Source organism: Sus scrofa, chromosome 13 (assembly GCF_000003025.6).
Source record: "Sus scrofa isolate TJ Tabasco breed Duroc chromosome 13, Sscrofa11.1, whole genome shotgun sequence".
NCBI lineage: Eukaryota > Metazoa > Chordata > Mammalia > Artiodactyla > Suidae > Sus > Sus scrofa.
Window position 1 is genome coordinate 32,100,778 of NC_010455.5, and position 26,086 is coordinate 32,126,863.

The following is a 26,086-nucleotide window of genomic DNA, read 5'->3' on the forward strand; positions in this document are numbered from 1 at the left end:
CCATACTATATCTCAGCCACAGCAACGCAGGATCCCAGCCACATCTTTGACCCACAATGCAGCTCACGGCAGTGCTGGATCCTTAACTCACTGAGCAAGGCCAGGGATCAAACCCACATCCTCATGGATACTAGTCAGGTTTGTAACCTGCTGAGCCACAACAGGAACTCCCCAAGGTAGCATTTTCTATAGCTCATGGGAAACTGTTTGTGTGCTTGTTTCTCTCCTTCTGCAAACTGAACTCCTTGAAGAAAGGCCCCATGGTCTTCACTGGGCCTGGCACTGGGTGGGAGTTGGGTACACGCTGGCTGAAGGAGGATGAGTGTGTGTGCATGAATGAATGAGATCAGCAGAGCCAGCCTGGAGGCCTGTTTGGGGGAAGGCAGAGGGGCAAGGAAAACAACATGTTTTGACTTGGACACTTATAATTTGGAGAAACCATGTCTTCATTATTATTTTTTCTTGTCACAACAAGCCTTTGGAAACATATAACACTAATAGCAACGGGGCTTAATTAGCTTTCTTGGGAGCAATGCATGGGCGGTGGGGCTAGGCTGGTGATAAACATTTCTGATGATTTTTTTTTTTTTTTACTGGCTTTTTTCACATAATGCAAAGAAAGATTTGCACATTGCACAGGAAAGGAATTATGCAGACACGGCATCAAGCAAATTCTATACTTTTCTGTTTTGTTCTCTTTTCCTCCTTTACCAATGGCTATGGATCATCTGAAGACCCTAGTACACAAGCAGAATTGTCCTGGCTAGCCCAGATGGGCTTCTGAGCAGGACAAAGATGGATCAGGTTTCTTTTTTTTAGAGCCACACTCATGGCATATGGAGGTTCCCAGGCTAGGGGTCAAAGGAATCAAAGGTACAGCTGCTGGCCTACGCCACAGCCATAGCAATGCCAGATCCGAGCTGCATCTGCAACCTACACCAGCTCACAGCAATGCCAGATCCTTAACCCACTAGTGAGGTCAGGGATGGAACCCGTAATCTCATGGTTCCTAGTTGGATTCGTTTCTGCTGTGCCACGACAGGAACTCTGGATCAGGTTTCTTGATTATAGCCTCTTACCAGCCTGAGGCTTGCTTGGGGAGCTGCCTTATTCCCCACGTTAGTGGGTGATGCTGACAAACCTCAGCCGGAAGGGCACCTCTTTCTTTGGGCTTCCTTTCTTCCTATTCAGTTCTGTTTTTCCATCCCAGAGGAGGAATGTGGACTGGGATCCAATTTCCTGAGTTGCTTTTCTTTCTTTTCCTTTTTTTTTTTTTTGTCTTTTTAGAGCTGTCCATGTGGCATATGGAGATTCCCAGGCTAGGGGTTGAATTGGAGCTGCAGCTGCCAGCCTACACCAGAGCCACAGCAACAGCAGATCAGAGCCTCATCTGTGACCTACACCACAGCTCATGGCAACACCAAATTCTTAACCCGCTGAGCGAGGTCAGGGATTGAACCCACATCTTCATGGATATTAATTGGGTTTGTTACCACTGAGCCACAATGGGAATGGAAGTTGCTTTTCAATGGGAGGTGAGACAGGCCTCAGCAGCACTACAACAAAAAGAAGAGTGCAGAGCTTGGCGGGGGCGGGGGGGTGCATAGACTAGAACTGGCTCTCCCAGCCTCTCTGGAGCAGTCCAGAGCCCATGGCACCACATCCTCCAGAACTGTCCTCAGTCATCCTTCCTCATTCTCCCTCACCTCCACACTCTCTGCCACCTCTTCTTGTCTGCAAATTTGTCATTCCTCTTTGCCACCATCGGCATCTTCGTCTTTGGATCCTGAGCCTCCCTGGGGAATTGGTCATGCTGAAAGGAACAGCCTATGGTGAAGAGGGCCATGTGGGAGATCCCTTGCACGTTATCTTGCCCATGGCCCAGCTGGTATCCAGGTATAGCTCCTGAGGCTCCGCATCTCTTCATTCTTCCAAGATTTGCCTTCCAATGACCAATCATTTCCACAAATCCCAGCAGTGGGCTGGCTCTGACTGGGCCTTTTCCTATGTGGATGTATTAACCTCCCCCCATTTCATTTTTCCTCTGTTTTTTGTTTTGTTTTGTTTTTGTTTTTGTTTTTTTGCTTTTTAGGGCTGCACCCATGGCATGTAGAGGTTCCCAGGCTAGGGGTCAAATTGGAGCTGTAGCTGCCAGCCTACACCACAGCCACAGCAACACAGGATCTGAGCTGCATCTGCGACCTATACCACAGTTCACAGCAATGCTGGATCCTTAACCCACTGAACAAGGCCAGGGATCGAACCCAAAACCTCATGGTTCCTTGTCAGATTCTTTTCTGCTGTGCCACGACAGGAACTCCCCACCCGCCAATCTTTTGTAAGTGAGAGCACAGACTGGATAAGTAAGTGGACATGTGTCCATCCATCAGCTCTATTTTGGCATGTGAACCAATTCTCCTCCCATCTGGTCTTTCTGCAAAATGACTGCCATGTGTCATATGTCACACTGAAGTGGAAGAAAATATCTTTGGCAAGTGAAGTTTAGGGGGCTGGGAAACTTCCTCAGGGTCTCCAAGTCTATCCTGTCCCTGGCTGGGCAGTAGCTGGACCCAGGAGGGAATGGCACCAGACATATCACACAGCTGAGAGGTTTGCTCATTCACTTGTCATGAAGTCAAGCCTAGTGAACATCCTGGGGATGTTTCTCAAAACTGAGAAACTGAGATTTTGAAAGGAAGATTGGGGTACCATTAACCCAAACTTCCAGGTCCTCCTGGGTCCACTGTACTGTGTCCTTTGTCACCAAGACAGCAGAGACCCTGGAGGTCTGCTAACAGCCAGGAATTCACTCCGAGGAGGGCAACTCCCCAGGCCCACTGGCTGGGTAGGGCTAATTATCCCCATTGGAACCAGGGGCAGGTTGACTTAAATCTGTGCAAAGCCACAGCTCCTATAGCATCTACCAAAACAGATAAAAAACATCCTTCTCTACCCTGCTTTCAAGTGGCTCAGCCCACACTGACTGGTATCCGTGAACCAAAATGGCCAAGGTTGGGCCAAGGTCAGGTCACTGGCCTGCCCATAGTGCCTGTATACATGCTTTTCCGGGAGAGAAGATGTGGCAGAAAAAAACCCAAATCCCAGAGTGATCTCCAACAGACAGCAGTGAGTGATGGCTTGAATTGAGATCTCAATTCTCTGCTCAGGAATTGAACCTGGACAGCCTGGATAAAAACCAGGAATCCTAGCCACTAAGACTAGCTAGAGGCTGAGAGCAGAGTTGCTGTAATTCTTGGCCACTGTTGACAGCAAGAATGTTTCAAAGAGGCATAGATTGTGAAAACAGGTATAAAGTTTATTGTACAACATGTGGGAGAGCACACAGAGAAGTAGTTTTTATTTAAGTCAGAAGCAAAGAAATAATACACACCTGAAGGGGAGTGCAGGCGCGGCTGTCCCCGAGTGAGCAGTGCACTAGAGAGGTGATTTAACTCACTTATACAGGACAGTACTTCTGGGTGTTTGTTTACCTTTGGCCATATATCTTGTTTTATTTCTCACACCTGACTGGACACAGGCCCCTCCCCTTAATGCATGTACATCTTTTGGCAAAGACGGATTCCAGAGCAAGGGATGCTGGGACAGTATCAGGGCTTAATTATGGTCTGGTGCCCCCTCCTTTTTTTGATCCTTAGGGGTCTTACTGTGCATGGGTTATTGGGGAGCTCTTCTTGACACCAGGATCGAATGAAGTGGTCAATCTTATCTTTCTACTCTAGTAGAGCTCAGCTCCAGCTCTTAACTTTCTTCTTGAGGTGTTAGAGAGGCAAGGCCCAATCTACTTGGCTTAACAAGTCCCAGCTGTTTTCAGCCCAGGGGCTCATCTACCTCCTACCTCAAGATCACCCACCAGAGAACCAATTAATAATAAAGTTGATCATGTGACAGAGTTCCTGTCGTGGCTCAGTGCAAATGAATCTGACTAATATCCATGAAGATGCAGGTTCAATCCCTGGCCTTGCTCAGTAGGTTAAGGATCTGGTGTTGACATATACTGTGGTGTAGGTTGCAGACATGGCTCGGATCTGGCATGGCCGTGGCTGTGGTGTAGGCCAGCAGCTGCAGCTCTGATTCAACCCCTAGCCTGGAAACTTCCATTTGCTGTGGGTGTGGCTCTAAAAAAAGAAGAAAAAAAAAAGTTGGTCATGTGTATGCCAGGCACTTGTTGGTATGTTTTACTTACATTAGCCACTCCACTCTCACAACCAAACACACACCCCCACCCAGTTAAGAGAGGCTAATATTATAACCTTTTTTTTTTTTTTTTAATGTCTGCACCCGTGGCATATGGAAGTTCCCAGGGCTACAGGTTGAATTGGAGCTGTAGCTGCTGGCCTACGCCACAGCAAGCCTTATCTTCGACCTATGCTGTGGCTTGTGGTGATGTTGGATCTTTAACCCCCTGATAGAGGCCAGGGATTGAATTTGCATCCTCATGGACACATGTTGGATTCTGAACCTACTGAGCTACAATGAGAACTACTATTATTCTAACTTTGCAGGCTAGGAAATGGAGGCTTTGTGAGCCTAAGTCAGTTGCTAAGATCCCATTTGGGAAGTGGCACAGCTGAAACATGGATCCTTGTAGAGCCTAGATGAGCACCAGATACAAAGATGATTCAAACACAGGAGGAAACACAGTGAAGACCATCATAACACAGGCAGAGAGGCTCTCATCATCCCAGGCAGCAGAGTCAGTCAATTCAGGGATCCAAGCTTCAGGAGCTCCATCCCAGAGGTTGAGGGAGCAGATAAGAATGCATGGGAAGGCCCAGCCAAAGTCTGTCCATCAGCCTGGTTATCAGTGTTCATTGGGTTTTCTGAGTTATTCCAGGTCAGGTTAGAAATGCTGACATCACATTTGATTTATTCTTCATCATTAGCAGAATTAAATGGGTTTGTAAAATAGGTCCAAGTTTACTCAAGTTCTTCTTCACAGCCATGATTGATTGATTGATTGATTGTCCTTATAGGGATGCACCCGTGGCATATGGAGGTTCCCAGGCTAGGGATCTAATTGGAGCTGTTGCCTCCGGCCTATGCCACAGCTGAACCACATCTGCGACCTACAATACAGCTTATGGCAACACCAGATCCTTAACCTACTGAGCGAGGCCAGGATTGAACCCGCAACCTCATGGTTCCTAGTCGGATTCGTTTCTGCTGTGCCATGACAGGAACTCGTACACAGCCATGATTTATGAAGCCAGGAAGTTTGGAGTATAGTCTGGATCTTCTAAGAAGTATTCTCTCTCAGGAAAGTACAGGTTTGTGTAAGAAGCCAGGAGGCAGAGTAGTATGCAGACACCGAAGTCTGTAAACTGAGGTAATGGAAAAATAATTTGGTGAGCTCTCAGGTTAATGCAGAGGCAGCCTGCAGCCCCTCGTCTAGACAGTCCCTGGGAACCACAGCCCAAGGACTCTAAGAAACATCAACTCCTTTTCCTCATCCTCAAGGTCACTGTCCCAGGGCCTGCTGAGGCAACCTTCCATCTGGCTTCAGGCCAGCCCTGACACACCCTCCACCTTTCCCAGGGACACTTCCTGAAACTCCTTCCCCTGGGACAAGGGCTCAGCATGAAACCCAGATGGTTCCCATGGCGACATCTGGATAAAGTCTTCAATCCCTTTGAGACCCTCATAACCAGTCCCATCACCCAGCATCCTTTATCTCAGTCCTTCCATGACAATGCGCCTCTGAACACACTTGTTCATTTATTTCTCCAACTCCTAAACATCCTTTGATGCTACACTCAGTGACCCCTCTCTGAGGCCTGTTCCCACGAAGTCTGCCAGTTGGGACCCTGAAGTTACCCAAATGAGAGCTCCCATTCCTGAGTTCTCTGAGGCAGTAAGCGTCACTGACTCCAGGGCAGGGTACGGCGGGTCGCCCTCACAGCCCTTTCTCGTGGTCTGTGTCTCTCCAATCCTGGTTTGATCGGATGCTCCTGCCGACACTTGCTGGGCCCCGGATAGCGAACGCCGGCTTTGGCGGCCCCGGAAGGCGCATGCGCGGGCCAAGGCGGCTGTTTCCCCGCCACTCCGCCGGGGGCTCTTGGACACGCGTCCTCACCAGCAGGAGGGAGCGCGCGCGTGCGTGGGGTGGGGGTGTGTACAGGGAAGAGGCACGAGGGCCGCGCATGCGCAGCGGCAGGCGGCGGCGCGAGCCGAGCTGGGAGATGGCGGCGGCGGCGGCGGCGGCGCGGAGCGTGTGAGCAGCTGCCCGGGAGCCGCCGGCCCGGGCCCAGTGCGACCTCGGCCCCGCCCGTCTGCCCGCCATGGGCAACGAGGCCAGCCTGGAGGGCGGCGTTGGCGAAGGGCCGCTGCCGCCCGGAGGCTCCGGCCCCGGCCCCGGCCCGGGCCCCGGGGTAGGGAAGCCGCCTTCAGCACCGGCTGGCGGCGGACAGCTCTTGGCAGCAGGCGGGGCACGGGCTACCGCCGGACCACCGGGTCCAGGCCCCGGCCCCGGCCCCGGCCCCGGCCCTGGCCCGGGCAGGTAAGCGCAGGGCAAGGCGCCCGGGGGCGGGAACTGCAGCCTGAGGCCGAAGCTGGGGCCCACGACCCTGCAGTCTAGTCTGGACAGCGAGATCGGACGTCCAGCTACACTTTGAGCCCAGTCGGACTGACGTGAGCCGAGTGGTCAGTCGCGAGAAGCATCCCTTCCATTACAGCCGTCCTGCCTTAGTAAAGCAGGATGGTGAGCGCAGGGTCAGTCTGGGCCTGCAGACCGTGACTCCGTCACGAACCCCAAATTCGCTTTCCCCCAGTGCCAGGCTAAGGAGGGGCTTATGTAACCTCAGCCTGGTTCTTCTGCACTGGGAAGCAGTGGGATGGAAAACGTCTTCCCTGTCTGCTTGTGTCTGCATTTGTCCATTGTGTTGGGCCAAGGAAAGAGCACAATGGGAGTGGCTGTCAGGGAAGATAAGTGTCACTGCGAGGAGCAGAAAGATATGGAAATAGTTGAACCATGAACTTGGTCATACGCTTTCCTCAGGCATTTAGTAGTCAAAATCATCTTTGGAGGAAGGGAAAGTGGTACTGGACACCACAAGGTACTTATTTAGGCTCAACAATAGTAACAGGGTCATGTGCTTTCATCATGGTTTAGTGAAACACTTTGGGGTGAAGCAAAAATGCTGTTGAATCATCTAGAACCGAGTATGTTCATGTTGTCTTATGACTTAGGTTACCACTCAAATCAGTGGAATGCTTTAAACAGACATATCTGATCAAATACTCTAAAACCAGCTTGTTTAAAATGTATGCCAGTTGAGGTTGTATAAACAATCAAGTGGAAAGGAAATGCAGAGGAAGAAAATGGCAATCTATAATAAATTAGTAGACTGAACACTCAGGAAAGCTACCAAGAGACAAGATAAAATGGAAGCACTGTCTTTACACCAAATAGAGCTGGGAAGTAGCAAAACCCAGGGGTGCTTCTGAGTCCATATGAGTCTGCTGATAATGTTGCCTTGGCTTTTCTATGTGGGGGCACATAAACTGTGAGGGAGCATAATTTTTTATTCTTCAGCTGCCCAGCTGTGCCTCTTACGGGTTTATTTCCTCAGAAGTCATTTCTTAGACAACTAACAGAAATGAAAGGGTCTTAGTAGCCTGAAACCTGCCACAGACAGGCCAGCCTGTGAACATCTCTTTTGGAAGGGGGATTTACCCATTTTATATTAGCTATTATGGTAATGCTAATAGCTATCTGTGTTTGTTAGCACACCGTTCTTAGTACTGCAAATACTGTCCATTTTGCTGCGCATTGAGCTGCTCTTTGAGTTTTAGCTTGAGGAAGGCTCACTTAGGCTTTAGAGCTTTCCTTCCAAGGGAAAGCATCTACAGCAGAGTGGAAAAACACCTTGTTATTAGGAGTTTTCTATATGGGGAATCCAGTGTTTCTCTTCTGGTAACCAAACAGGCTGCTGTGCTTGGTGTTTATCTGATGTTGCAGAGCCAAGCATGTGAGATTTTGGAAAGACTTGGGCAGCTCAAAGGGACAGAAAGTGGTTAGTGCCTACTCATATTCCTTCCCAGTATTTCATTTCTTCCCTGTCTATATGTTTTGCTACAGGGTAGACCCACAAACTACAGTGGGTTAAGGAACCATGATCTCCTGCTGTATTTAGCAGTCATATAATCTTGCTCCTGGCTGTGGGCAAGACACACACATGGGCTGTGGTGCTAAGGTCCTACAGTTGTTAAGCGCAGGTGGTGAGCTGGCTATTTTTCACCAAAGCTCAGGATTGGGGGCTCGTAGGAGATGGAATTTATTCTTTTAGCTGATATTCAGCTTGTCACATCACCTCAGCTGAGCTGTACCTCCATGGTATGTTTCTCCTTCAGCATCAGAATGACTCTACTTCCTCTCACCAGAGTGTCTCAGGTACCTGATGCCAAATTTAGCATGTTCTGTTCTGAGACGCTGCTGAACAGATTGGCCCATTGATGGAGAAAAAGCCCTGTGGCATGTGCTTCTGGGTATTCAGGAAAGAGCGTTGGCATAATTTCAAGCTGGCTTGTGAATTTGGGGGAATTATATTGTGAATTGAGGTAGGTAGAAGGTCAGATAAGGTGGAAATTGTTTTACTAACCCCTGATGGGAATGGAACTGAGGTTCTGGGGGAATCAATTCCTGGCTCTTTCCTGTTGCTGTATTACCCCTTGTCACCCCAGGCTGAATTAGTATCTTCATTTTCATTGTGAGCTGATTTGGGCTCTCTGAGGGGGCAGCTCCAGCATTTGTGGCTGAAGAGCTCGAATCCTGTGAGTAGCAGTGTCACCACACCCATAGTGCTGCCTCTTAACCTAGTGCTGTTTGGATGATGTGGCACTTGGGGCATCAGAGATTTCCTTAAGGCAGTGCTCTCTGCTTCTGGTCTCAGGGTCATATGAACACTTATATAGGTTGTGCATTTCCCAAGGAATGCCAGGTCAGGGAAGGCTGAACTCTTATCTCTGGCTTTGCAGTATGTGCCTTGGTATGGGCTGTGTCTGCCTACAGGAAGGGGGTACCTTTCGCTCATTCATCCACTTATTTTTACAGAGGTATGCTTAATGTACAATGAAGGTCCCAAGTTGCTGGGACTTTACCTGTAGACACATCACCAGTTCAGGAGAAACTTGATCAGTACCCCCGGAAAGCACCTTTAAAAAAAAATTGCACAAAGAAGCCACATAGACCAGTAGCAGCCTGTTTAGTCTACATCAGCTCTGTGGAGTTGCAGAGCTTTAACATTTGCAAATTGATGTTTAGTTAGTCAACCAAGTTGTATTTACTGTATCAAGAGCAAGCACTGTACTGGGCTTTGTGAAGAGCCTGGAAGGATATACGACGCTCTGCTGTCCTCTAGCACCTCACAGTCTGGTTGGTCGTAGAGCTCTTGAAGAGCTCTGAGAACAAAGTCATGGAAGGATCCTAGGAGTGACACTGTAGGTAGCTCAGTGCATGAGAAGTGTCAAATAGGTAGTGCTTATAGAGGTTTGAGACAGAGCCAGGCTTCAAAAGGAGAATCCTAAGGCTCCTTGGGACAATGGTGGTATTCTGAGACATGGAGAGAGGAAGAAATGACATGAGGCGCACAGGCAGGAACAGTGAGCAGATAGTGGAGCCGAGTGCAGGGGTGTGGAGTAGAGCTGGGGCGAACCAGGTAAGATACCTCGCTTTTATTACCACATCGAAATTGGTGATCTACACTGAGGTTGCCTTTCACTCACTTCCAGTCCATATGCCAAGGAGACATCTTGAGCTAAAGGCAGCTGGGCACATAGAGATTCTGGTCTGTTGCTGAAGGTGGGTGAGGCTACTCTGAGACCAAGTACCCAGAGTTGCTTCCTCAAAATGGGTTTGCCATAATTATATCTCAAAAATAAATGAATGGAGTTCCTGTTGTGGCTCAGTGGTAATGAATCCGGTCAGTATCCATGAGGACTCAGGTTTGATCTTTGCCCTCACTCAGTGGGTTAAGGATCTGGCATTGCCATGAGCTGTGGTATAGTTAGCAGACGTGGCTCAGATCCTGAGTTGCTGTGGCTGTGGCATAGGCCGACAGCTGCAGCTCCGATTCGACCTTTAGGCTGTCAATTTTCATATGCCACATGTGCAGCCCTAAAAAGCAAACAAACAAACAAAAAAAAAAAAAAGAGAGAGAGAAAGAATGAATGAATGGGTTTGTCAGTAATAGTATCTCTGGTCTGGGCTCAGCTAGATTTATTATACTATATCAAGTAACAGTCAGGCTCTGGAAAGATCTGGGATTAATTTGTAAGGATAAAATGAAAGGATAGAGTTGTCAGGTTTGGAAATAATGATTCTTTTCAGAGATCATGTTAGGCTACTGGATTCTCATGGAGAGCATGTCACAGAGTTTGTGCTAAAATGACTTAACATCTGAATAGTGATGATGTCAAAATCTCACTCAAACGGGGCAACCATTTTTGCAGTTCTTGCCAGGGAGAGAGGGGCAGTTTTGATAATATAGCTGTTTTTAGCATTAGTAAGACTGATAAGGTACAGTGTATCTAAAAGAAAAAGTTATGGCTGTGTTGGGGGGGGGAGTATTTTATTTACCCCCCCCAAAAAAAACCCCCTTTTTACTATGGAAAATTTCTTTCTTTCTTTCTTTCTTTCTTTTTTTTTTTTTTGTCTTTTGTCTTTTTAGGTCCACACCCACGGCATATGGAGGTTCCCAGGCTAGGGGTCCAATTGGAGCTGTAGCCGCTGGCCTACACAACAGCCACAGCAGCGCGGGATCTGAGCTGCATCTGTGAGCTACACTACAGCTCATGACAACACCAGATCCTTGACCCACTGAGCGAGGCCAGGGATTGAACCCATGTCCTCATAAATGCTAGCTGGGTTTGTTAACCGAGCCATGATGGGAACTCCCTATTATGGAAAATCTCAAACACACACACATAAAAGTAGAGAGAACAAGCTAGTGAACTCCCATGTTCCTGTTGCCCAGCCACATCAACTCATAGCTGATCAGGTTTATCTATCGCCCTCACTTCCTACCCCTATGGAAGGGGTCATCCATATATCCCAACATTTCATCAGCAGTGTTTCAGTGGATATTTCTTTTCTTTTTTTTTTTTTTGTCTTTTCCAGGGCTGCACCCGTGGCATGTGGAGGTTCCCAGACTAGGGGTACATTCGGAGCTGTAACTCCTGGCCACAACCACGGCCACAGCCACAGCAACGCCAGATCCAAGCTGTGTCTTCGACCTACACCACAGCTCACGGCAACGCCAGATCCTTAACCCACTGAGCAAGCCCAGGGATCGAACCTACAACCTCATGATTCCTAGTCAGATTCGCTAACCACTGAGCCATGGCAGGAACTCCTCAGTGGATATTTCTAAGAAATAAGGGATTTGTATAAACATTACCACAGCACCATCATCACATCTAAACAGGCTGACAGTCCCTTCTTAATCTCAGCAAATATCCTGTCAGGGTTCAGGCTCTTTTGATTACCTTACGAATTTATTTTTACAGTTGGTTTGTTTGAGTTGTGATCTAAACAGGATTTATAGGCTGCATTTGCTTGATACACCTCTTCAGTTCTTCTCCCTTTTTTTTCCCCTTGCTATTCATGATTGGCTGTGTTGTTTGTCCAGTTTCTCATATTCTGGATTATGCTGATTGTATCCCTGTGGTGTCATTTAAGATGTTCCTCTCTGGAGTTCCCATCATGGCTCAGTGGTTAATGAATCCAACTAGGAACCATGAGGTTGTGGGTTTGATCCCTGGCCTTGCTCAGTGGGTTAAGGATCCAGCGTTGCTGTGAGCTATGGTATAGGTTGCAGATGTGGCTCAGATCCCGCATTGCTGTGGCTCTGGCATAGGCTGGTGGCTACAGCTCCGATTAGACCCCTAGCCTGGGAACCTCCATATGCAGCGGGAGCAGCCCAAGAAATGGTAGAAAGAAAGAAAAAAAAAAAGGTGTTCTGTCCCATATTTCCCCTGAAAGCTGGGAATTACATCTAGAAGCCATTCAGAATCTTTTTTTTTTTTTTTTTTTTCAGGGCAAAGGGGAGATTCCAAATTTTTAAGAAAGAGTTCATTGAGGGCTTTGGACCTGAAGGGGCTGGGCATTCATTGAAAGTAGATCCAGACTTTGGACTAGTTTGGGAACCAGAGAATGGTGCAGTGGGCCACTTTTCTGTTCTTTTTCTAAAGCTCTCTTTCTGTGAATAGGTTTAGTTCTGAGTTTAAAAAGTCAAAGGTTTCAGAGACTCTGGGTCATGCCTTTTCACCCCAGCTTCACAGGAGGAGCCTTCCCTATATATGTAAGTAGCAGGCTGCTGGGAGATAGGATATGGGGCTTCAGTAAATCCTCCCCTTCTCATAGGTCCTGCACATTTGAATGCGGCCCTTTCCGCTTGTCTCTGATGGAGGTGGGGAGGGACAGACCTTGCTGTGTGGGCTACTTGAGGAGAATCTGTTCTTGGAGTCTATGGCCCATATGCAATCAATTGGGACTGATTGTGGTGGTAGGTTGGAAAACTCTCTTAACAGTTCAGACTACCGTTGCTGATTCCTGGTCATTCCACTAAGTGTTTTATATGCACTTATTCCTGCCTGGCCATGCAGCTCCCACAGGACCCACCTGTGCTGGCCTTGCTCATCCTGCCTGCCCAGGGATTCACTTTTTAAAATGGTGACATGGTAGCTGAGACCTGCATGCCTGCAGTAAGAGCAGAGTGTCACTTTAGGACTTCATGCCCCCTCATAAGCTGTACTCGGTGGACATTCGAGCTGTGGGGGCTCCTGTCTTAGTGGTGCCAGGGGCATTGCATTGCTGGTGTTGGTACTACATTTGTAGGACTTCTTCAGGCTTCTTTCCCTCAGGGCCTTCTGCCATCCCCATTTGCCAGCAAAGTTAATGGAAGCTGACCATAGCTAGGGAGTGATTGGGACCCTGGGCTCTGGCAAGGAAGGTGGAATTCTGGTGTCCCACCCACTGTGGATTGGGCCTCTGATGCGTGCCTTCACCCCCCAGCAGTCTCTCAGCCCATGTGTTTCGCAGTTTAGGTTCTGGTCACTTGTGCCTGTGGGATGGAGCAGAGGGGCGTGCTCTCTGATTCATTTGGGCTGTACCTTGGTCCCCAGGCTGGTCTCAGGACTGCTCTGATCTCTCCTTGTGTTTTGCTCATAGGGGCATCTTAGGGTTCTTTTTTTTCCCTCCTTATTTGGCTGCCCTATGGTATATGGAGGTCTGGGGCCAGAGATCAGATCCAAGCCATAGTTGCAACCTAAGCCACAGCTGCAGCAATACTGGATCCTTTACCCACTGTGCCGGGCTTGGGATTGCACCTGCATCCTGGAGCTCCCAAGATGCCTCCAATCCCATTGCACTACAGCAGAAACTCTCATCTTAGGGTTTTTATGAGTGCCTTGCTGTAGCAGAGACCTCTTACCTGGTATCCCCAGTTCTTTCTCACAGGAGGGTCACATGGAGGTGTATTGGGAACGTCCAGGGAACTTTGGATTACCCCTGGGATCAAATCTAGATTTCCTTGGAGTTCCCGTCATGGCTCAGTGGTTAACGGATCCGACTAGGAATCATGAGGTTGTGGGTTCGATCCCTGGCCTCATTCAGTGGGTTAAGGATCTGGCGTTGCAGTGAGCTATGGTGTAGGTTGCAGATGCGGCTCAGATCCTGTGTTGCTGTGGCTCTGGCATAGGACGGCGGCTGTAGCTCCAATTTGACCCCTAGCCTGGGAACCTCCCTATGCCACAGGAGCAGCCCAAGAAATGGCAAAAAGACAAAAAAAAAAAAAAATCTAGATTTCCTTGGAGACTCCTGGCTACTTCCGAAGTGGTGGGACTGCTGTCAGGGCCAAAGGTGAGGAAGAGATTTTCCCTAAGTGGTGGTAGGACTTGGTCCCAGCCACTGAGGAGGTCAAAGAGCCCCAGCACCTTGACCACAAGCTCACACAAGGATCACCCCACCTGGTCCCATCTGGGACTGCCCCCTGTACCTAGAGGAGCCCAAGCTGTCTAGTGTCACAGGCTCAGGGAGGGAGCTGTGCTCCCCAGGGATGCTGGAAGAACCAGTAAGGCATTCAGGTGCTTTGGAGAAAGGGAGAGGTAAGGAAATTTCTCAGTAGTCACACCCATACATTGGTTACATTCTTGTGTGCTGGCAGGTGATAAGGGTCATCTGTACTTTTTATATATGGAAGTAGTTATGAGGGATTTCTACGATTAAATTCTACTTAGAAATAGGAGGACTTTAAAGAGACGTTTATCCATGAATGGAGTTCCCGTCGTGGCTCAGTGGTTAACGAATCTGACTAGGAATCATGAAGTTGCGGGTTCAATCCCCGACCTTGCTCAGTGGGTTAAGGATCTGGCGTTGCCGTGAGCTATGGTGTAGGTTGCAGATGCAGCTCAGATCCCAAGTTGCTGTGGCTCTGGCATAGGCGGTGGCTGCAGGTCTGATTCGACCCCTAGCCTGGGAATCTCCATGTGCCGCGGAAGCAGCCTTAGAAATGGCAAAAAGACAAAAAAAAAAAAAAAAAAAAAAAAAAAAAAGAGAGAGAGAGAGAGAAGTTTATCCATGGAAACCCTCTCTGATCTCCTCCTGGATGCCTATCCCAGGTGAAATGTGAGGAACAAAGGAAGGAGCAAGGAAGTTGGCTCTGCTTTCAGGGAGCTCACAGTGTGGTGGGAGAGAAAGAGACACTTCAGTTTACATCGTTTTCCTCAACTTCCTTAAATTAGAGTTTGCTCCTGCCATCTCTTTGTCTCACAGAGGTAAGATAAATGAGCATTCGGTTAAAAGGGGTTGTATTATTTCATCTTCTAAAATAGTACAGCACCTATTTGTGTGGTGTTTTATAGCTTACAAAACACATTGCCAGCGCTGACTTACTCTCTTGGGAGCTCCAAAGGTCTAACATGAGAGATTTAGCAGAACAGCCAGCTAGCTGACTTTAGCAATATCTAATGCCATGCACTGAGCACAGCTGGAGAACCACGTCACTTCTCTGCCTCCTGCTCTCAGAAGATGGAAAATTTAGCAAGAGAATGGGGAGGGCTTTGAGGATAAGAAAAGGATCTGGAAGTAGGACATTTGAGCAATGGACAGTGTGGGGTAGGGAATGAAGAATAGTGGAAGCATCCTGGGTGGGGATCAGAAACTCAGGTTTTAATCAATCCTGGCATTGCCTGAAACTGGCTGTACATATTGGATAGGTCCTCAGTTTTTTTCCATCTGTAAAATGGAGAAATTTAACTAAATAATCTTCAAGTCCCCTCCACCTCTGATAGCTTATTTCTTTGAGGTGATTGAAAAGGAAGGGGGATGCTTCCCACCATTCAGTTTCACAGAGGAGAGAAAACAAGTACAATGTACAGCCTTTGGATCATTAGAAGAGCTTTACCTGAAGAGAGATGCTCTTCCATTGTGCTGCAGAGATCTCCTGGACTGGACAAGATGACCTCACAATCAAGCCTGGAGCCAGGAGAGGCACTCTGCATGAGTCTCTGCCACGACTTCTCTGGTTGTACTTGGTAAATCCCTTTCAACCTAGTGAGACTCTTTTGGATCCTGACCCTGTCTGCTGAACTGGGCTAATATTAACTAAGGCAGTGTGATTGTCTTGGTCATCACGCTGTGAGAACTTTTTTCTTCCTGTGGCTCTGTGAGCCCACTGTCTAAACTCCTGTATCTGATCTTGGGTGGCCAGTGTCAGGTTCTAGAGGCCATAGCCTTGCTAGCTCAGATGAGGACAGTGGCAGAGACAGGGCTGGATTGAAGAGGCAGCTGCCACTTGTACTCTAGCTGTGGCAGCCCCTGTGCACTGTGGGAAGCCCCTGTGCAGGATTGTCTATCCTGGTGACCAGGTCATGCTGACCTCTCTTTGGGATACACTGGCCTTTGGCTCTAGAGGTTAGATGTCCCCAGGAAGAGCAAATACTCTGCAGATAAAAGTTTCAAACACATATAAAAGGAGAAAAGATTGTTTGGTGAAGCCCCCCTCTGAATCAGTCATGTACCTTTAGCAATGATCAGTGTTTTGCCAGCTGTTTCATCTATATTCCTCTACTTTTTTTTTTTTTTTTGCTGGAGTATTTTCAGTCAAAACCAAACATGTCATTCACTCATAAATACTTTAGGATATACCTCTAGTAGTTAAAAGATATGTTTATTTTAATTCAGTGACATTATCACCTGATTAATTAATTTCTTAATATCACCTGATACCTAGTCCATGTTCAGTTTTCCTTGATTATCTCAAAAATGGCTTTTTAGAGTTGGTTTGTTCAAATCAGAATCCAAATGAACCTTGTATGTATAGAGACTATTACATATATGCAATGTATATACATGTACTTGTTTCAAAATAATAGCGAAGATATTTTTTACTAGCAATAATACTAATGAATGTAGTTTAAGATTCCCTTGTGGTTTATTTTGTCCTTAGTTTATATCTTTTCAGTGATGTACAGTCAAAGATCTGTGTTTTGGAGTTATTAGAAATGATTCTTCTCTGCGTAGTTACTAAAAGGATATACAGTTAAGCCTCCTCCCCACTTGTGTTCAGTTTGTAAGGACTGCTTTTTGATCACATATCTGTTGCCAGCATCTTACGGCACAGTAGATCAGCCAAAACTCAGTGGCTCCAAATAGCAGTTTTTTATTCTCACTCATGCATCTGCATGCTGGCTAGAATTCACTGATCTAGGCTGGGCTCCAGGCTGCAGGTGAGCCCAGGGCTGCTCCATGTGTCTCATCCTCCTCAGACAGCAGGCTAGTCAGGGCATGTTCTTCCCATGGTGATGACAGATGCTCAAGAGGGCATGCCTAGCCGCACACACTCATTTCAAGCCTCTGCTTGAAATGACATAACTGCTGACATTCCTTCAGTCAAAGCAATTTAGTTAGGCCCAAAGTCAGGTGTGGTGTTGCAGTTACTATGGCTACATAATAAATTAGCCCAAAACGTATGGTATAAAACATCCATTATTTTGCTTACAGATTCTTTAGGTCAGGAATTCAGGAAGAGCACAGTGGGATGGCCTATTTCTGCTCCACAATGTCTGGAGCTTCAACTGGAAGACTTGAAGTCTGGGAACTGGAATCATCTGACATGTCTTCATCATTTATATGTCTTACAGCTAATGCTGGCTATTAGCTGGGGACTGCAGTACTTCTCCATGTGGGCAAGATTGAGCTTCCTCACAACATGGTTGCTGGGTTCTAAGGGGGTCCTGAGAAAAGAAGCCATTGGAGGCTGTACGTGCATTTATTGTGGCAATCACAAAGTCCTGCCCAGGTTTGAGAGGAGGAGACAGACTCCAGCTCTTGATAAGGAGTGTCCAGGTTCTGTAAGAGTGCATGGGATTGGAAATCTCACTGATACTATTTTAGAAAAATAGAGTCTACTGCAGCTGGAAAAATATGCTGTTCCTCTAGTGGGAGGAGTTGCAAAGTCACACAGCAAGGGGCAGAAATCCACGGAAGGTAAAGAATGGAGAACAAGGCCATCTACCATATTTTTTTCTTTTTCATTAAATTTTCTTAAAATTTTGTGAAACTTATATGTGATTGCAAATAAAACAAGGCATATCGAGAATAGTCTGGCTTCAACTTGTACCCTTCTACTTTGTTCTCTGCCTTCCCTGATAAGAAACAGTGTTTATTAGATTTTTCCATTGTTTTTAAAAATATAAGGAAAAAAATAAACATTTCTTTACCTTTCTTTTTTATATAAAAGGTAACAGACTCTAAACACTATTCTATACTCTGCCTTTTTTTTCCATTTAATATAGCCCAAAGATCACATCATAGCAGAATGCAGGAATCCTCCTGATCTCTTTTTGCATCTCTACATGGCTCTATCATGTGTCCAGTCTTTTGCTCTTATAAATAGCAGTCCAGTGAGGAACCTGGTATCTATGTCATTTTACCAGTGTATCTGTGGGATATTTTGTGTTTTTCCCACTGTATTTGTAACATACTTTCCTATTGGATGCTGAAACAAAAAGTGGGTAAATGCATGTTTTGCTATGTGTTGCCAAGCCTGAGGGGCAAGGGAGCTGGTGAGGAGCTTGGGACAGTATTCATGTATGACAGGATGGTCACTGGATGACAAAGGGAGAGGAGGGTGACAGGGAGTGGGGAGGAGGGTTAGGAGTGCTGAAAAGTGCTCAGCTCGTGAATATAGTCTGGAAGTAGAGCAGCAGGATGACTGAAGGGTTGACTGTGAAGAGTTAGACAAAGAAAGGAGTCAGGAGGACCTCTGGGTTTTGGCCTGAACATCTTGTGCACACAGTGGTTGGTGGGATAACAAGGATGGGGCCTGATATCAGGAGTTTGTTCCTGGACAACTTGCATTTTAAAGGCATCTGAGTGACATGTTAGGTGGGCAGCCATGTATTCAAGTCTGGGCTAAAAAAAATAAAGTAGCACTTCACCTGCAAATGCTTTAATATTAATGCCTCCTGGTTCCTACAAGTACTCTGCGAAAGAGATAAGGAAGAGGAATAAATTGAGGCAATACTGGGGTTCCAAGAGGGCAAGTCAACTCAACAAGCATTTATCTCAGCTAATGAAATGCTAGAAATGAAAGCACTCACAAGAGGCCTGGCATTAAATGTCAACTGGTGCCTGGTTCCTGCTCAGGGCTGAGGATATAAAGGTGAACAAACGGGTAAATTAGCATCCTTATTGCCTACTACAGAGCATGTTTGAATTAAACTTGATGGAGGGTAAGGTCTCATGCCGTCTAGGAGCTCTGATGGACTCAGTGGAGATGCCTGGGAGCCCAGAGAGCCCACTGTGGTCCATCCTTCTCATCTTCACATAGAGCTGCTAAAACAGGTACAGAATTTGAGCCTCATCCCAGAGGGTTTACTTGAAAGTCCTAGCCCATCCCACAGACTCTAAGATTCTATCGCTAGTCAGGTCTGAAGCCCAGACCACCAGCACCAGAGAGAATACCCTTTTACTATAGGAAGAGTATCACTTTTTCTCTTAACCCTCATGGTGTTCATGAAACTCTGGGAATGCTGGACTTTGGTGTGGTACAGAGTCCCCTTGGCAGATTTTGGGGATTCAGAAGAGGACAGGAGGGAGGGAGCTCTGGGTCTGGGGTTCTGCTCATGGGCAATGGCTAGAGAGAACATAATTTAACTCCATGGTGTGTATTTCTCTGGGCCTAAGTCCCTGGCTGCAGGCTGTGCACATGGAGCTGGCTCAGAAGCCAGTGGACTAGAGTGGGTCTTTCCCAATGGCCAAGTTCTCATCTCTGCTCCTCTCTGATACTGAAGCTCTTTTGCAAATGACAGTGCTTAGCACCAACTGCTAGGGGGGGAGGGGGGTTCCTGCAAGGGTGCTTTTGGGAGCTGTGATGCAGGCTGAGCCTGTGGAAGAAGGGAGGAAAGGAGCAGGAAGGGAGCAGACAGAACAGGGCAGCCTGCTCTCAATTCTTCCAATGGACCAGGCCTGCCACACTGCCTCTCCCACCCTATCGCTGGCTCCTAGCTTTATCAGGGTGTATGGTGGAGCCCCTCCAAGGGTACCTGCTCTCACTGTTGCTTGGCACCTTCCTGGCCAGCATGGTGTACCCCTTGGCTTTCCTGAGCTGAAACACAGAGACTGAGGGGCAGCAGACACGTGGCCCCTGTGCTCTTCCTCTCTAGGTACTTAGTCAAGTATGAGGAGCATTGGGAAACACGTCCTGGGCTCCAGGGAGGTGTCACATGACCAGCTTCTTTTCTAAATGGTAAAAAACCTCCATATTCCTGAGAGTGGAGTAAGAGAGCAAAAATGTCCTCCCTGTCCTCAATTCATAGTCCCGTGTGGGGACCCTTGGGGAACACTGCCCCTTTCAGTTGCCAAGATCTTGACTCCTGCTCTGGGTCTCCCTGGTGGTATGTAGAATCTGTTTTCAGAGGCATAAAGAAAGAGGAGACTAGAAGCTTTGTCTTTTTGGAAACCATCCTGTGTTCCCTGTACTCCCACATGAGTCCTTATTCTGGGACTCTCAGGCTTGTGTGATGCAGGGACAGTGACTGCAGGAGTAATTAACGCTGAGCCTCCTGGCACAGTTTCCTGGGAACATGGGCCTTGGTCAGGCTCCCTCAGCTTCCTTTTTCTTCATCTCTACTGGTGGCTCAGGATAAGGCATTCAGATAACGATGTACATGGCTTTTGAAAAGATAGTAATGGTACTTAGTAATAATTGAGTCATTTTGCTTATGTAGTATTTTTTCCTTCCATGTAGTTCTGGCCAATAGAAGGTCAGGATCACTGGTGAGGGATGGAAAGACTGAGGCCAGAGAGGTAATAGGCATTTCCAAGGTTGGGTGGGACTGGGAGCAGAGGCCTGGGCTACCCACAGTGGCCTTTGCTCTTTGAATCTCACTGGCCACTGTGGGAGGAGGAGACCTCCCTGTGTCCACTGAAGAGATCAGGCGTTGAGTGTGCAGAACTGGCTTGCTTGGTATCTTCTCTGACCTTGTATAGAGTGAACTGGGGAGCAGGTGACAATCTCAGGGTGGCCTTGGGGTATCAGGTTCCAGGGCCAGAAGAGAAAAGCCCAGTGCCCACTGGATGGAGTTTGGGGGCAAGGCCTCTGCTACAGTGAGACTCCTCTGAACAACTCCCTCTCATGGTGCGCCTCTTCTTTCTTGTGCTGGCATGGATGAAGGGGGCACCTTGTGAGCAAGCCCATAAGCTCCAGACCCTTTTGCATATGTAAGCGATTCCGATCAAGTGTGTTGCTTATTATTCTGTGATATGCCTTGGGGGTGGGTTTAGACACCTAGGATATAGGCAGCACCATCAGTACCCTCTCCCAACAAATTAATTTCTCCAGAGACCCTGATTTATCATGGAAGGCCTTGCTCCCCAAAGATTCTCATTCTAAGAATGTTGTTTCTTTGTCCCACATTTTTGTGTATTGTTTATTTGTGTTCCGTGTTTGTTTGTTCATTCAACAAGCATTTATTAATCCCTGCTGTGTATCTGGGTCTGTGCAGGCTCTGAATTCACAGAGAAACTACAATAGCCTGCTTGGATCTCACAGTATAGGGGAGCATGAAGGGCTCAGTCAAGGCCACGCAGTACAGAGAAGGGGCAGCAAAACTTCTCAGGTGCCCCCACGTGCTGGTGTCCTGCCAGCCTTGGGCAGGATTTCTTTTGTAGCTGGACGGGCCTGAGCCTCAGATGATGGCTGCTCATCTCCTAAAACACACACGCACACACTCACGCATGCACGCATGCACATGCGCACACACACACCTTGTTACTTCCCAGGGTTCTCAGAACTGAAGGGATCGGGCATCCTAGTGACCAGTTCCTACCCTTAGCTGTCTGGACTTCCTTGTGGGCTCAAACCCTTGTGACCATGCTCTCTCTCTCCTGGAAACTCCCTTCTGGGTTGGATAGCACATCCTTGTTTACTTGTCAGTTTTCTTTGTGGCACTGCTTGGCCCTGCCTGCCTGAGGTACCCAAGACTCAATCTGAGCCACATCTCTTCTCACTAGGCTCTGCCCAGAGCCCTGTGAGCTGATGGCTTCCCAAACCCTCCAGCTCAGGTTCTCCAAGTCTCAGTGGATATCTCCACAAGGGCACACCTATGCAGAGTGCCGTCACTTACCTCCTCACCTTCTTATCCTTTTGGCTGAAATAATACCTGATATTGGGTTTGCAGGGTCCCTTTTCTTGGGAAGACATGAGCCTGTACCATGATGGAATTAATCTGACATAAAGACTTTTTGAGGACAAAAATGTCAATGATTTTGTTTGATGTCCATAAGAGATCTTAAAAAGTCTTTTGTTTGGGAATGGCACCTCTTCCCAGGCCTGGGCTCGCCAGGTCCATGGGAGCAGGTGAACAGTGTGGATGGTCAAAGAATGCTTCTGGTGGGAAACATCATAATCCAACTTGGATAGCCTTAGGTCAAAAAGAGGGGCCATATTGTAAGATCAGAGTTGTATCTTTCAGAATCCAAGAGTAGTTTACAGTCAGGCCTCAGACAGGGATGAGGACCAGGGAGACCATCTTCTCCTCCCAGCTCTGCTTCTCTTCTCCCTGCTGCTGCTTTCTGCAGCCTAGTGATTCTGGCTTCTCCAGACTGGCTGGTTGGAATCTTGGCAACTCACAGCCCACACATCTCTCTCGCTATTTTCCTTTCCCTCTTCCATTTCAGCTCTCCAGGGGAGAGACCCCGAAAGGCTCAATGTAGGTCAGGGGTCATCATTGGCTCTGACCCACAGTGCAGGTACGGCCAAATTGTACAGTCTGCACAGGACCCTTCTGCAGATCTGGAGCTCCAAAGGGCAGCTTCTACAAGGTGGGTGGGAGACACTAAGAAAAGAGGTAAACTTGGGGAAAATTCTTAAAGGTTAGTTCATCTTTCCCACTTTTCTTCCTTTTCCCCTTTTTCCTGTCCTCTCTCAGACAAGACCCACCCCAGGATCACCTCCCTAGCTGTTTATTTTGCCAGTGACCTTTTCATTCTCTTCTGACTTGACCTCCAAGGATCTCAAGGTTTTTAGTCTCTGTTTGTCTACTGGGCTCAGCTGTCCTGGTTTACAGTTGACTCTGCAGGACTCATCCCAGCCCCTCCTTTCATAGGTGGCAGGATTGTGCATTTTTTGTCAGTCCTCTTTCTTTTTTTCTTTTTTCTTTTTTCTTTTCTGGTTGCCCTGTGGCATATGGAGTTCCTGTACCAGAGATCAGACCTGAGTCATAGTTGAGATGTAAGGCGCAGTTGCAGCAATGCTAGATCCTTAACTCACTGTGCTGGGCTGGGGATAGAACCTAAGTCCCAGGGCTCCTGATGCTGCCAACCCATTATGCCACAGCAGGAACTCCATCTTGTCAGTCCCTTTTCTAAACCCACTGAGTGAGGCCAGGGATCAAACCCGCAACCTTATGGTTCCTAGTCGGATTCATTAACCACTGAGCCACAACAGGAACTGTCAGTCCCTCTTCATTAGCAGGATCAACTTTCATTTTCATTGCCCCCTTGGATCCCTCAGCTGCATATACAGAAGATGAGGAAAGCCAGCGGATAGGTGGCATTTGCCAGGTGCCTCTTTTAGGGACAACTCTCAGGTACTCTTAGACTCTTAGAAAAGGAGGCCACCTAAAGAGGCCCAGACTCATGGACACTTGTCTGTCGTCTCCTTCTTGGGCACTGTGCCAGGATCTGAGATGTAGTGGCAAGCAAAGAAGACACAGCCCTATTCTTGAGGAGCTCAGGGCCTACTGTGGAAGGCTGACATTAATTACACACAAATCGAAGTGCTCTTGACAGAGGAAGACCAGAAGCCATGAGAACCAGGGCCCCGAAGAAGTGATGCCAGGTGGGGATCCATGCGTAGGGTATGTCTGAGAGCTAAGTAGGAGTCAAGGAACAAGGTTGGTGGAAAGACAGGGGATCTGAGCCTTCTAGGCAGGAGGGACCACACATACAATGGCCCTGAGCCTCATGTTCAAAGAAGCAGGTGAGGAGTTCCTGTTGTGGCTCAGTGGTAATGAACCTGACTGGTATTCATGAGGATGAGGGTTCGATCCCTGGCCATGCTCAGTGAGTTAAGGATCTGGCGTTGCCATGAGCTATGGTTACAGACGCAGTTCGGATCCTGTGTTGCTGTGGTTGTGGCTGTGGATGGCAGCTGCAGCTCTGATTTGACCCATAGCCTGGGAACTTCCATATGCCGCAGGTGTTAAAAGCAAACAACAACAACAACAAAAAACCCAAACCAAACCAAACCCAAAACAAACAAACAAAAAACAAAGAAGCAGGTTGTTTTTCAGTGGAAGATGGACCAGAAGCATAGAGAGCAAAGGGGCTCTTCTGGCAATAGTATACACAGCCTGTTTCCAGCTAGGATGTCTTCCTGCTGTGACCACTGAGGCTGGTTGTTTGAATGGAGTCTGCCTCCTGTGTCCTCTTGGACCACTCCCCAGCTTTGTCCTCTAGGCTCCAAGAAGAGCTTACTGTCTCTCCCCACTTTTGGGCTACTGGTCTAGCTGGGTGCCCCTGCCCCTGTAGGAGGACACCAGAATGGTCCCTGCCCCACAAAGAGAGGTAGAGAGGTAGCAGTCCTTTTAGGTCATGTTTTCAGATACGCAGTCAAGTTTCTCTCTCTTTTCCCAAGGCTCACCAGGAGTAGAGGCACTGTCAGGTGTGACTGCTGGCCCAGTGTCATTCCACCAGATTCCCCACTAAGTAGAAAGCTTATGGTCCACCCATAAGGGTCATCTTCAGGACCCCTTGTGTCAAAGTGCCCCTTTAAAACCTCTTCCATGCACAGCCCTTTTGACTCCATCTTACACCCTGGGTAACCTGGTATCCAGGTGAGAAGAAGAAGGCCAGGTACACCAGTGATTGCCAGGGCACATGCCCCAAAGAGTAGAAGATGGCTCCTAGGCCTGACTCTTTGCTTGTCCAGGAAGAGAATATATTCCAACAGCTTTGGCTTTCTCTGCCCCATCCCCTTAGACTCCCATGGGCAGCTGTCTTTTATAGCAACAGCCTTACCTCCCGAAGCCTACTGCTGGGGTCCCCTTCTTTTGCTCTGGGACCATCAGTGACTTCTTCTTTTCCACCCAACTGCTTCTGTTCCTCAGCTGAGTCCTGGTCTCTGGTCCCATTCTCTCTTCCATGAGTGTACCCTCACCACGGCATTGGAGCCTTTCCTGTGGCTGTTGCCTTAGTTTAAAGGCTTGCTGCTGGGGGTAGGAGCAGAAAGGGGCTTGTTCCTTCCTTTTCTTGTTGTGGAACAGTGCTGGTGGAAAAGTGCTGTCAACAGCTGTTGGGGTTCTCAAGGCTTCCCAAGGGCAGAAACTCCATCTAAGCCTTCAGGAAACTTTGGGGAGGGAAGGGGCTCAGGGTCAACTATGGAAAATTGCACCACCCTGTCAAGAAGCCTTGCAGTGGGTGGGCCCAGGTGCTTCTCCTAGAGTTGGATTTCCCCTATGGATGCTATCCATTTCCGTTTTCTAAGCAGGGGTGCAGCAAGGTACTGAGCAAGCCCAGTAATTCTCATCAGCCATATCAGCTTATGACAGGGCTCATAGGGAGATCTTCCTTGCAACTTTGGCTTCAGGGTGAGCCTCCTAAACCCCAAGCAGCACAAGCCACACCTTTGGGAAGCCAAGGCCAGGCCTCCAGACAGATGTAACGAGAATCCCCCCACCCCCGCACGCCCCCCTCACCCCCATCCCCAGGGCTGACCTTATTGCCCCATTGGTTTGGCTAAGTTCATTAAGGGAGGAGAGACAGAGGGGAGAGACATGGTGGGGGCAGGAGAGCCTGCATGGGGTGGCTTCCCTAGGTGACCATGATACCATTGATCAAGGTGCTAACTGTGTGGTTGCCAAGTATGACTGGGACATTGAGAGCAGGTTAACTATATTTTCATCCCAGACTAGATAGATCACAGTGGCGGGGGCGGTGCCTGGGCTCCTGAGTACTCAGTGGAGGGGCATGGTGGAGGTCCCAAGAATGAGATGGACCCTCAGCAGTGACTTTGGAGAGAAATCTTGCCTGGAGATAGCTTTCAGCCTCTTTGGATCCTGCTACCCCCATGTTTCTCAGAGATCTTGCCTGAGCTGGACTCTTGTTGCCAGTGAAGTTTATTCTTTGTTGTTGTTATTTTTGGCCACATCTGTGGCACGTGGAAGCTGGGCCAGGGATCAAACCTGCGCCACAGCAGTGACCCAGCTGCTGTGGTGACAATGTCAGATTCCTAGCCCACTGCTCCACAAGGGAAATCCTGTGAGGTATATGCTTTGTCTTTGTTCCAGTGTTCTTTTCTTGGCCTCCCCTTTTTATGTTACTGTCCTTACTCCTGCTATATCCAGGTACTTCTGAGTTTTAACTAAGTTGGCAGGGCTTCTGGAATTAATAAAAATTATACAAGTAACACATGAACATATTATTTTTTTTAATTGTTATTTCCCCAATACAATTTTTTTCTACTGTACAGCATGGTGACCCAGTTACACATACATGTACACATTCTATTTTCTCACATTATCATGCTCCATCATGAGTGACTAGACGTAGTTCCCAGTGCTACAC

General features: G+C 47.9%; 1 protein-coding gene across 3 annotated transcripts in view; it reads left to right on the forward strand.

The window, feature by feature from the left end:
• The window catches only part of BSN (bassoon presynaptic cytomatrix protein), a 96,495-nt gene continuing 76,598 nt past the window's right edge, over positions 6,190-26,086 (forward strand). For 2 of the 3 annotated variants that reach the window (XM_021068761.1, XM_021068763.1), the window contains exon 1: positions 6,191-6,517. In XM_021068761.1, coding sequence (XP_020924420.1) covers positions 6,300-6,517 — 218 coding nt within the window. In that variant the 5' untranslated portion in view covers positions 6,191-6,299. Of the gene's footprint in view, positions 6,518-26,086 lie in introns of all 3 variants that reach the window. The other variant, XM_021068762.1, reaches the window with a different exon arrangement.